The 13,762-nt window shown below is 32.3% G+C and overlaps 1 protein-coding gene across 9 annotated transcripts in view; it reads right to left on the bottom strand.

Moving 5' to 3' along the window:
- The window catches only part of LOC115219456 (receptor-type tyrosine-protein phosphatase T-like), a 110,801-nt gene that overhangs the window by 16,732 nt on the left and 80,307 nt on the right, over window positions 1–13,762 (bottom strand). For all 9 annotated transcript variants that reach the window (XM_036509124.1, XM_036509127.1, XM_036509128.1 and 6 more), the window contains 8 exons: window positions 12,563–12,702; window positions 11,803–11,890; window positions 11,119–11,192; window positions 10,322–10,346; window positions 8,294–8,391; window positions 6,794–6,916; window positions 4,402–4,559; window positions 2,209–2,344 (listed from right to left, as the gene is read on the bottom strand). In XM_036509124.1, the coding sequence (XP_036365017.1) occupies window positions 2,209–2,344; window positions 4,402–4,559; window positions 6,794–6,916; window positions 8,294–8,391; window positions 10,322–10,346; window positions 11,119–11,192; window positions 11,803–11,890; window positions 12,563–12,702 (842 nt within the window). The remainder of the gene's footprint in view (window positions 1–2,208; window positions 2,345–4,401; window positions 4,560–6,793; window positions 6,917–8,293; window positions 8,392–10,321; window positions 10,347–11,118; window positions 11,193–11,802; window positions 11,891–12,562; window positions 12,703–13,762) is intronic.

Here is a 13,762-nt window from a genome sequence, read left to right as displayed (position 1 = left end):
AATTTTCTTCTATTCGTATAGTCATTGGGCGTACATTATGCTGTAATAATTTTAGATTGAGATGTATTCGGCGATGTAACATCAGGTAAGGTCGGCAATATCTAACGAGGCTAAAACTGTAAATATTGAATAGTTCACAATAATAAATGAAGTTAGTGAGTTTGAATTTATTGAGAAAATGCTAATTCAATGCATGGAATGCAGTGAATAATTCAGTAAGTAGCTTAAGTTTCATATTAACATGAACAAACTCTACATGCACTTCAACAACAATGCTTATACAGTGCGCATAAGAAACACGTGTCAGGAGTGGAAATTCACAATGAATTAAATATATTATTAGAATGAAAAGGCTTTTGTTAAGCTTCATTATGGTGTTAGGTAAGTGAATGTAGATTTTCTCCTTTGTCCGCGGGTGAAATGATATAGTCACAGTAATGTCTCTATAAAAATAATCATGTGACATGTAAGAATACAGAATACTGCCAATATATAAATCAAATTTAAGGCGACGTGCTGGCAGAAATCTTAGCACGCCGGGTCGAAATGCTTAGCGGTATTTCGTCTGTCTTTATCTTCGGAGTTCAAATTCCGCTGAGGTCGACTTTGCCATTCATCCTTTCGGGGTCGATAACGTAAGTCGATCTAATCGATTGCCCCCACCCACCCTCCCCCAAATTTCTGGATTAATGTGTGGACGCATCTACAAGTGTGTATAAGATTGTATGTGTAAATAAAAGTGTAAACATTACTAAATTATGTATTATATACTTCGTTGTATATTAACTTGTATTAACTTGTGAGTTGTGCTCATGATAGGAAGAGCGTGGGTTCAACCCATGCACTGGGTGGTACGTTTTTTTTTTGGGGGGGGGGCAAAAAAATTTCACATTACTCTGCGATCACTTTGACACCTGACGTGTGGCACATCGCTCACCTATCCAGGCAGGGTAGATTTGACGGAGAGTGCTAGCTAATGAACAGCACTTACATTTAATCATTATAAATAAATCACTTGTTCAGCATGCTCGGACTACAAGAGACTGCCATCAAATATATACATATTTATATTCGTTAGTAGATACAACCGAATCAGCTTTTCATAAATATAACTCTATAACTATATATATATATATATATATATATATATATATATATATATATATACATATATATATATATATATATATATATATATACATATATATATATATATGTATGTATATATATATACATATATATATATATATATGTGTGTTGTGTATGTGTATGTATGTGTGTGCGATTACTTACGCATTTATGTATGTATGTATGTATCTATCTATCTATATACAGGCGTGTGTGAGATATTAAAACGCATTTTTTGCTTTCTAAAGACATTTTCATAATTATGAGTTATTTTATTGATTGTCTACTTCATTAATAAGCACTAAATACGCTGAGAACTTTCTCACGGAACATATTTCAATGTAATGAGAATAAAAACGTATAGAATTGACAAGAAATATATATGATGCGAAATTATAGTATTTTCTAAGAGTTATAAATCCAATTTTGTTTCGGGGACTAGATGTAACTTGACTGTAACTTGTCAGTCCCATAGCAGACTATGGCATCGTAACACATTATTTTCTATACTCTCGTAACAGCTATGACTGAAGATCAACTCACAAATACTTCAGAATTGCTGTATTTTATCCTCTGTTGATTCTGACGATGAGCAACTGACTTCCAACAAATAAGATTAAAGCGTACAATTCTCGGTATTCAACAGACACATGCACTATTAATATATAACCCAGTGTAACACAAAGTCACAAGGCTGGACTTTTGAACGGAAAGCAAAAGTCAGTGAGAAAGAGAGGAAGGAAAAAAGAGAGATATGTGTGTGTAAGGGATAGAGAGAATATTGAATCTCCAAACAGGTACTTTATTTATCGACTAAAGTATTATATGTGAAGCTGACATCAGTGAAATTTAAAATGAGAGTGAAGACACGATTACGAATCCTGCAAGCCATTTTCCCTGGAATTAGAAATTTCTGCCAGTTCACCGCCTCTCAAGAAATAGCCAAATTATAGAAGATAACATCAATGACCATTGCCGCTGAAAGAAAAGATGAAAGCAAGCCCATAAAAGGGAGAGTCCCTGAGAGTTACAAGCTATTAGACTAAGTATTTTTTCTTATTTACGTTGTCATTAACTCACCCTTTTCTGGACCATATGCATCCTCTCCTCCCGAAGCTTCGTAACACATGCCAATACATCAATAGCTTCACCACTCAACATTTCATTGAGAAGAATGTCAATGCAAATGTAAGTTCCGGTACGACCGACACCAGCACTGAAAGAAGGGTCAAGGACAATAAAATGTCTATGATTGCTTCCAACAATTTAATGAATAACAAAATAAATACATGGATTAGGCTTAGAGAACAAAAAAAAACATTTACTGTTTTTATTCAGGAGAAGAAAAAAATAAGAATTGAATAATATTGGTTTCTAATTTTGGCACAAAGCCAACATTTTCGAGTGAGGGATAAATTGATTACATTGAATCCAGTCTTCAACTGGAACTTATTTTATCGACCCCGAAAATATAAAAGGCAAAGTCAATACCGGCGGAATTTGAACTCAGAACACAAAAATTGACGAAATGTAACAAAGCATTTTGCCGGCCATACTAACGATTCTTCTAGCTCGGTACCTGCTAAAATTGAGTAATACTGGAAATCGGACCCTAAATTTGATATTAACACACTTCTCAACAAACAATTTTAACTAAAGTTTTTCTTTAGGAATGGAAGCAATTATTATTGGGACGACATATTGTATTAACGTAAGACAATATTGGTTAAAATTTCTTGACTTACTACATCATATATACTTACATTACTAAGAACCTAAATTTTTCTCAGTCAATATTTTATTTTTAGATGTTTCCTTTTTCTGAAACCATGTCAATATTTAGAATCGTCTCTTTGTTGAAGTGATGTCGTGAGGCAAACGTTTTGTTTGATCAAACGTGATACTTTGACTCTAAAATATTTCTGAATATCGTTGTCCCACACAAAATATAGGAAAACGTAGTAAACGTTTCACAGAAGCCTGAAGCCTACGTGTCTCAATTTAAGCAAAATTTCGTGGACCCTGCTTTTTACTAAGATTTGGCTTTATATTTTTCACTATATCATGAATTATATAACAAAACATTTCAAAATTTAACATAGCTTCTTACCAACATACACACTAACAAACGCCCACAAACATTGTTTTTATTTCTACTAATTCAAAGTAAGAAATATAAGCAATGCTAAATGGATACATACACCCACACATACATATATACATACATACACACATACGTATATATATATATATATATATATATATATATATATATATATATATATATATATATATATATATTATATATAAGGGCTTAGTAAAATAAATTACTTTGCCACATACTGAACTCATTAGAAATAGCAGCTAAAGAAATTTCTTCAGCTATTTCTAATACTTAAAGAAGATCTCTCTCAGATAGTGTTTGCCTAAACCAACTCACGATTCAAGGAATTCTGAGCTGACGAAAGAAATGTCGAATTGACTAATCTAGAAACGTACGTTTTCAAATAACCTTTGCACTTGATTTTTTAATGTTTTTTCCCCCATACCTTTGTGAGTTGGTTTAGGCAAACACTATCTGAGAGAGATATTCTTTAAGTATTAGAAATAGCTGAAGAAATTTCTTTAGCTGCTATTTCTAATGAGTTCAGTATGTGGCAAAGTAATTTATTTTACTAAGCCCTTATATATAATGTAATATTTTGAATTCGCCTAAAATGGTCCCTTTACATACTGAATACTTGGTGAAATTGATTAATAATTAATTAATTTTACCCTCAATTGTTGAAATTATATATATATATATATATATATATATATATATATATATCTATCTATCTATCTATCTATCTATCTATCTATCTATCTATCTATCTATCTATCTATCTATCTATCTATCTCTCTCTCTCTCTCTCTCTCTCTCTATATATATATATATATATATATATATATATATATATATATATATACATATATATACGCAAATTCGTGAAGCGTTCCATATTTTTAATTTACAGCGGAAGTGCTCCACCATGGCCGCGGCCTTCGGGCTAAAACATTTTAAAGGATATATATATATATATATATATATATATATATATATATATAGGTAGCATTGTACTTCATTTCTACCACTCTCGATCCTCTTTCAGAAATGATAAAAATGGTAACAAGGCATCATTGTATAGAGGATATTACTATTCTTATTAGAAATATAAAAATGCACATATATAATAATATAAAGTATAAACTATACCCGTTATAATTACAAACCTGCAATGTACGACTAATGATGATGTTGTTCCCTCTCTGAACCTTACGGTATTTCTGAATTCTAATATATCTTCTGTGTATTGTGGAATGCCATGATCTGGCCATTTACTGAAGAAGAAATGATCGATAGTCCATCTTTCATTCTGATGACCACCTGACTGTAAATAAAACGTATAATGTTTTGGAAGAAAATATGTGTAAAATTATACTGAAGCACTATTAAACAATGTAATAAAATACTATCGTAATATAATATTATAATATAAATTTCGATTCCATTACAGGGCATCCAACGTATTTCACAGCGTTGCACAGCGTCAGTCTTCGAAACAAAATAGCAAATTTTAGATCAATGATAAAACACAAAGTACTATAGTGCTTGCTTCAGTGAGATGAATCTGGCATGTAAAGCACATATGAAACGATAGAACGCCAAAGCAGTCACTTAACCATCTAGAAATAGAAGTTAAATCACACTGTAGGATGTTTAAAGGAAATGAAACGTTGAGTAACATAGTCGTGGGTATACAAAAAGGTGGGATAGTGAATGTTAAAAAAATGTTTTGAACATCATAGATATTAGAAACACCTTTTCAGTAATCTCCATATTTTTACGAAAACTTTATTTTTTTAATGCATTACCCTAACACACGCGCACACACATACACATAACATTTGTGAGTTCGATTTTCGCTAGGGATAGCTCATAATTTTTCGGTCATTTGTTTGCATTTATAAGTTATCGCTTCAAATCGAAGGATACGTATTATTATGATATATTATAATACGTGTGTGTGTAAGTGTGTGTGCGTGCGTGTGCATGTGTGTGTACGAGTGGGTAGATAAATGAAAGAAAGGCACTCAATACATTTATTGGACGTTACATGTATGGATCAAAGCAGAATGATTTAAACGGCTTGGTTCACTGCGTTTCGTGTGCGTCGCTAGTCTTCAGCCAGTGGAGTCTCATTCAAACTCTAATGGTGGAAGAGTAGCGACTCGTTTGAAACTCAGAATACCAAGGCGTTTAGATCGAACTGTTTTGATACATACATACATACATACATACATACATACATACATGCATGCATACATACATGCATACATACATGCATACATACATACATACATACATACATGCATACATACATGCATACATACATGCATACATACATATATATACATACATACATACATATATATATATATATATATATACAGCATATATGATTTCACCTTAATAGTTTTATTTTTATATGCTGGCCACTGATATAATTTGCAAGAAAAATTTATCCATTATATATATATATATATATATATATATATATATATAGTTGTATTTGGGGTTGGTCATGTTGCTAGTTTATCCAATAAAAACACACGCACTATATATTTGGTGTTCACTTGCTTCAGCCTTATTTTATATTAATTGTATTTCGGCCAGAGCTCTTTCGTCACACTTCTGTAACCTCATCAGTGGTCCTTTGCTTTCTTCTTTCTTTTTTGTGTCTCTCCTTACTAACGACCTGCCATTTTGTATTCCTGTTGTATGTGACTTTATTTGGGCATGCGTATATCCCTGGCTGTGTCTTTATTTGCGCATGCGTATATCCCTGCGTGTGTTTATGTTTAGTGTGTGGGAATGTGTATATGTATGTATGTATGTATGTATGTATGTATGTATGTATGTATGTATGTATGCATGTATGTATGTATGTATGCATGTGTGTGTGTGTGTGTGTGTATATATATTCTCTCAAATGTGTACCTGCATTTCAGAGAAGAACTTGTCTTATTAGAGTTATCACCGCTTCTTGCTTGTTTAGATGTTAAACGCACGCAGAATTTTATCTTTCAATTGCTTGTGTTATATAATTTCATGGAAGTTTTACATTCATTAAATTGCATGTATGAGACTCTACTGTATGCAAAAAACACATTTATCTATCCATGTGTATATATGTCTATAAATGTTATGTCCATTTAGATCCTGCAACTGGCTGATACAATACAGAGTATGCGATAAAGCAAGTACTAGGCTGAAATAATTACTTATATTCTTCGTTAATATGTATAAAACGATAAAGACTACTCCGGATGTAGTGTTGAATGTATGTTATATAAATAAATCAAGTGTAGAGTGGAGATGCATTTATTGTCAGAAAGCAGTAAAAGTAGAATGGGAAAATATTTCTACTTTTTCTGTTTATTTTATCAATCAAATTTTATATGAGGCTACACATTTTTCAATGGTCTTCCAGAATTTCTTGTTAATGTTTCTCAAATAAAATTTGGAAATATTTCAATGAACGTTGATTTCACACTGCTACTATTTTAGTCCTTTTAAGAAACATCGTTCTTATATAACATGAGATATTATGGAATGCCTTACCTTCGAAATAGTAAAACTTCGGTGTATATACGTTGCATGAGATCTAGTGTTTATATGTGTAACTTTGATGGTGCCAAATGACTCAATACTCTCTTCATCTGGCCAATACTGAATACACTTCATCTGCCAAAAAAAAAAATAGAAGGAAAAAGAAAAGAAAATATGCTATTTAAAAACTTGATTCTTAAACAGAAATGGAGTGACTAAAATCACAGAACAACACCCAAAAGAAACTATAGTTTTTATATGTTATATTCAGCTAAACACACACGCACACGCGCACAAGGACAGATACACAGGCACAGATACACTACACACACACGCACGCACGCACACACACATACACACTCAGACACACACACATACACTCAGTATTCAAAGGTATTAACGGTAGTTCGCCCATCTTCACATTCTGAGTTCATATTCCGCTGAAGTAGACCTTGGCTTTCATAATTTTGGGGCCGATAAGACAGCTATCAGTTGAAGAATGAAAATTTGAAATACCTATTTCGTCATGAGAAAGCTTGAAATTTTATGCTCTGGCATACCCCTTTGAATAAGAATCCAATTCTAGTTACGCTGTATAATCGTGAGGCCTTCAAATTTTATAGACAATTCAATCCCATTAAAATCCGTCGTAATTAACATCCCGCTAATTCTATGTATGGGGAAATATGTATTTCTACTCTAATGGCTATGCATGCATATACACATACATACATACATGCATACATACATACATACATACATATACATACATACATACATACATACATACATACAGACAGACAGACAGACAGACATGCATGCATGCATGTATACATACATACATACATACATACATACATACATACATACATACATTCATACATACATACATACATACATACATACATACATGCATACATACATACATACATACATACATAATACATACATACATACATACATACATGCATGCATACATACATAGTCAAAGACTACAGATCCAAGCCATCGATGGTACTGTAAAAATCTGTAAAACTTCCCAGAATTTTTTCGTTAAAACTTATCAGACCATTTCTAGATATGTGACTATATGCATGAGAAAACTTACATAAAACAAAAGACAAATTCTGCACATATACATACATACATACATACATACATACATACATACATACATACATACATACATACATTCACACAAATATACATACATATATACGTACATACACACACACATACATACATACATTTATACATACATACATACATACATACATACATACATACATACATACATACATACCCTTTTGATGTTGTTGTAATTCCAATGAAAGAGCTTTGGATCTAGCTTAGAAATCAGCTCCTTCTCTGTTAGCAAGAAATCTTGAAATAAACTAAATGATGACATACATACATACATACTTGCATGCATACATATTTACATATATATATATATAGCGAAATTTTCTTAAAGAATGTTTTGCGTTATGAAGTTCTGAGGAAACACTATACCTTTCCATTCTCCACAATGTCAGTTAACATGACTATAGTGTTGCATTTCAATTGCCAGACCATCCTCCAGAAGTCCGTCACCGTATTTTGTGTAGGACCTGTTCAAATAAAAGAACAAAATGAAAACCACTAAGAAAAATTTAAAATAACCTAAAATTTCTGCCTACAACCTATTCCAATTGAAATTGACGTGTAGTCATCTGCGCGAGTCCTGAGAATTGCTTCTCAACGGCCCAAACATTAGAAGTGATTGTCACTGAAATTTATAGTAAAGTTCCTTTGTCTTATTCTGATACCCGTTTCAGTCATTTAAGTGCGGCCATGCTGGAGCAGTGCCTTTAGTCGAATAAATCATCCCTAGGACTTATTCTTTGTGACCCTAGTATTTATTCTATCGGTTACGTTTGCCGAATCGCTATGTTAGGTGGACATAAACACAGCAACACCAGTTATCAAGCTATGGTGGTAATGCTGGGGTGGGTGGGGAGCACAGACACACGAATATGCTTCCCACACATATAGATACGACGGGTTTCTTTCAGTTTCCGTCTATCAAATCCACTCACAAGACTTTGGTCGGCCCGAAGTTATAGTAGGGTTCGATAATTACACATCGAAAGGAAATATAAGATATATAATATACGCATATTCCTTTGGTGGGCGATAGAAAAGAAGAATTAAATGAAAAATTAAAAATATTTTGGGCATGAAATTTCAATTTACTTCTGTAGTTTCAGCATTCGCTTTGTGGATGTGCTCATGTTTGTCAGTAGACGCATGTATATGACCGAGTGTGTATGCATGTGTTAATGTGCATGTGAGTGTAATGGGGTGAGTGAGATGTTCTCCTCACTCCCGTCTCTTGCCTCTTTATTCCTCTTCCTTTCATAACTTACTTTCTCGTTACTCTTTCTCGAGTGCCGACTCCCATCAATCTCTGTTCTACATCCACCTGCACAAGAGAGACTTCCACTCTGCCCCATTTTCCTCTATTGCTACTTCTCTTTCATCTGTTACTCGTCCTTCTACTCTTGCGTTGCAGCAAGAGATAAAAGAATAAACGCCTATATATGAATGTATGCATGTATGTATGTATGTATGTATGTATGTATACATGTATGCATGAATGTGTGTGTGTATGTATGTATGTATTATGTATGTATGTATGTATGTATGTATGCATGTATGCATGCATGCATGCATGTATATATGTATGCATGTATGCATGAATGTATGTGTGTATGTATGTATGTATGTATTATGTATGCATGTATGTATGCATGCATGTATGTATGAATGTATGTGTGTATGTATGTATGTATGTATGTATGTATGTATGTATGTATTATGTATGCATGTATGTATGCATGTATGCATGTAACGTATGCATGTAATGTATACATGTATGTATGTATGTATTATGTATGTATGTATGTAAGTATGAATGTATGTGTGTGTATGTATGTATGTAAGTATGTACGTATGTATATATGTATGTATGTATGTATGTATGTATGTATGTATGTATGTATGTATGTATGAATGTATGTGTGTATGTATGTATGTATGTATGTATGTATTATGTATGTATGTATGTATGTATGAATGTATGTGTGTGTGTATGTTTGTATGTATGTATGTATGTATGTATGTATGTATGTATGCATGTATGTATGTATGTATGTATGTATGTATGTATGTATGTATGTATACTCATGGAAGTTTATTATAGTAGACTGACTTATATGAATGAGGGAAGTCTAAGATATGTAATAATTAGCTGATTGATAGGGCTGCTGCTTTTGTTGAGAAGAAAGTAAACATCTGAAAATAATTTAGGGATAGATTTTCAGTGAAAATTTATGGAATATCTATTTTTCTTTACCCCTCAAATGACCACAGAAATGCGATATATAATATAACCTGGAAAATACAGTTTCATTTACTGAAATCCCTGAAGATGTTAGGATTCACGCAAAACTTTCAATATAATTATTTTTCTTTATCAATATAATTAATAATACATACCTTGACAAGCGATATAACGCTGGTTCTGAAACAAAACAAAGGTAAATCAAAGGATTATTAACATGTCAAGTATTAAATACCAAAGAATGAACTATGAAATTTAATTCATTATCGAAACTTCCATCTATGTTAAGGGTCATGGCTTCTTTTACTTTGTTGTCGTAGCAAATATTAATAGCGTTGTTGCCCCAACTCATCTTCTTTGCTACGTTAATATTTGACCATGGATGGTTATAAATTTAACACAGCAATCTCAAGAAATATTCACCATTCATAATCTGCACCTAGTATCTTAATTTAGTTATCTCTATATCTACGGATTACTGATTTTATCCTGAAGTAAAATACTTGTATTGTGTGCATATAAAGTGCATACATGCTGATGAGCGTTCGTTTCAATTTGAACAGAAGTGAACTTTGCTAAAAATAGTTATGATTGTTATAGTTGTAAGTAGGTTTGTTATATTTTGTCACAGAACAATTCTCATTTGTTCTAATTTTCTTCCCCTCTTGTTTTAAGAAAATAGCAAACTCACTTCCGTGAGGTTGCGAAACAGTACTCAGTATTACGAATAAGTTAGGTTATCAAATAACCCAATAAACACTCTACAATTCGTAAAACTACAGAATGATCTTCAAATATTTAAATAGGGAAGAAATTCAATGGTCACATATATACAGCATCAAAACGAAGACGAGCTTAGTTTACATAAACCAAGGACACCCCCACGTTAAAAGGAAGTTATAGTAACATATGACATGATTCATAGAGATTCATAGAAATATTTTTGACGTACACTGATGAAGTTTGCATTGATGTAATCTGAGGAAGATATCTCGTCAGGTTGAAGCCTAACACGTGAATGGTCGTCTGAAATATGCAGCGAAGATATATTTATTTTAACGAAGAAATATTTAGAAAGACATTAGTTATATCGGCAAGAAGTATAATTTACAATGGAATCTAAAAACTACCAAAAAATACTTAAATTAGGAAAAACGTTACCAATAAGTGAAATTATACATCTCTTTTGCGATTATATTTTGTTGTCAGATTTACACGCGGTATGTTTATATATATATATATATATATATATATGTATATTTCTATGCATGCCACGACTTAGCAGCTTTAATCGGTGCTTAAATTCATGAAATATATAAAACATATATAAACGAAGTAATCGACATTATGTGAATTACTCCGAGCATAGAAGGGCAGTATAATGGAAGAGCTTTGTTGATTTGCCCTTTTCAGAATTGTGAGTATTGATGTTCCAGGCGTTTCAAAATAAATCTCATGAAAACCATTAAGAGTCCTCACCAACATTCACTATAACTATGAGTACCATTATTGGTAGAGTGAGAATATTTGTCCAGCTGGAAGAATATCTAGATTTTTCACAACAAAGGCGCACATTTTATTTCAATTCTTTGATGGATATAATACCTTAAATACAAAAAAATAAATCAATATTTACAAGGCAGTATCGTTTTATAGCGATTCTTCTTTGTATTCTCAGGTTTTGTTGCTTCAGTATAAGGCAGTGGTAAGGTCTTTGGCAGTCTCTGTGAATATAAGAAAACGATAGCTGTACGTTTTAACAATGTTATAAATAATAAGACTAAATTTCAGTAAATGAGACATAACAGACATTTTGTTAGTGGACACAAAACAAAGAATCTAAGAAATAACAGTGATTAATATTACTAAATATATAGTTTTGAAAAGCTATTAACAATATGTTTAGTGACAAAATGATTTCAGATATGGGAGCAGTTTTGAGTGGAAATGATAAGTCGGTACAATGTTCCTTCGATACTTGATTGCTGTTTTATTTAATCACTCCCAAAAAGAGGAAAGGCAAACAACAACTCGGTGGGATTTGAGCCCATAGCATAAAGTATCGGAAGAAATAATGCAAGGCAGATTTATTCGAAGCCTCTGCCAGCTCACCGGTCTTGTGCTACAATAGTGATAAGGGATCGCTGTTTTCTATTTTCTATTTTAAAATAGAAAATTATTTCTATAACACTGTTTTCTATTTCAAAATTTTGTTGCAATTGTTTTCATAGTTGGTTTACTGATGTAGTTTACTATGCTGAATTAACACACCACCTTCCAATTCTATTGATACATTAAATTTATACTGACACTAATAAGAATAATGCAACATTATTACAATAAAGTGGTTTACAAATGAAAATGAAATTAACATATTCATAAAAATAGTCGCTGACCAAGAACTCATCATTAAACGGCTCCACTTCTTGTTTCTTCTCAGAGACGTATTTCTGCAGATTTGACTTGAACGAAGTGTTGGCAATGTTCACGTATATACTTTCGGTTTCGTTCAGCTGGATTTCTTCACAGAGATGTGCTATAAAGAATGACAAAGATTAATAAAGATTAATAAGAAAGAATTGCACATATGGTTATACGACGCTTCTTTCAATTTCTGCTTACCATAACCACTCGCAAGGCCCTCGTCAGCCGGAAGCTATAGTAAAAGCTAGTTGTCCAAGTTGCCATTCAACTCTGAACCATGCCTGTGTCGGTATATGTAAGTATAGTTCGCATATAAATTTAGATATGTAGAGAGAGCAGAAAATTCATGATAGGTCTTCACAGCTGTTTCAGGGATAAGATATAAGATATTAGACGAAATCTGGATGTGGATTGCACATACACACACACACACACACACACACACACACACACACATATATATATATATATATATCTGTTCTAAATTAGTTATACCATGTGTCTGTGTGCATGCTTAGGTGCGTGCAAGCGTATATATGTATACATGTACATGTATGTAGAAAATGCTAAAAGGATTCATACTAAATGTTAGGACTACTACTATCTGCTGCCTACTACCTAGAACTCACATGAGTAAAAAAGAGACAGAGACAGATAGAAAAAAAGAAAATGTCCCTTACATTTGAAAACTATGGAAATATTTTTTAAAAGATTTCACTTAATTTTTCCACAATTTAATTGTTTTCCATGCTTTACTCTGGAGAAGTCGCAAAAACTGAAACTGGTACTAAAATGTTCTTCCTGATAAAATTATTTTAGCATTTTCTTCCTTGTCTTATTTACCTTATATATATATATATATATATATATATATATATATATATATATATATATATATATATATATATATATTCCTATAAATACAGTTTACATTAAAACACATACGAGGCATCCATCATAGGAATCCTTGCACGCTAGAAAGAACAGTTAAATTAAAAACTACTATTAAGGATATTTTTAATTCCCTTCGAAGTTTGGAGTTTAACTGCTCTTTCTAGTGTGCAAAGAGTCCTATGATGGATGCCTCTTATATGTTTAAATGTACACTGTATTTATATGAATAATATATAGTCTATTGACTAAATTGTTTTACACGCCAGGCCACTGGAAAT

This window comes from Octopus sinensis, linkage group LG14, assembly GCF_006345805.1.
Source record: "Octopus sinensis linkage group LG14, ASM634580v1, whole genome shotgun sequence".
Taxonomy (NCBI): domain Eukaryota; kingdom Metazoa; phylum Mollusca; class Cephalopoda; order Octopoda; family Octopodidae; genus Octopus; species Octopus sinensis.
The sequence above is the reverse complement of the archived record's forward strand: the minus strand, read 5'-3'. Positions and strand labels throughout refer to the sequence as shown.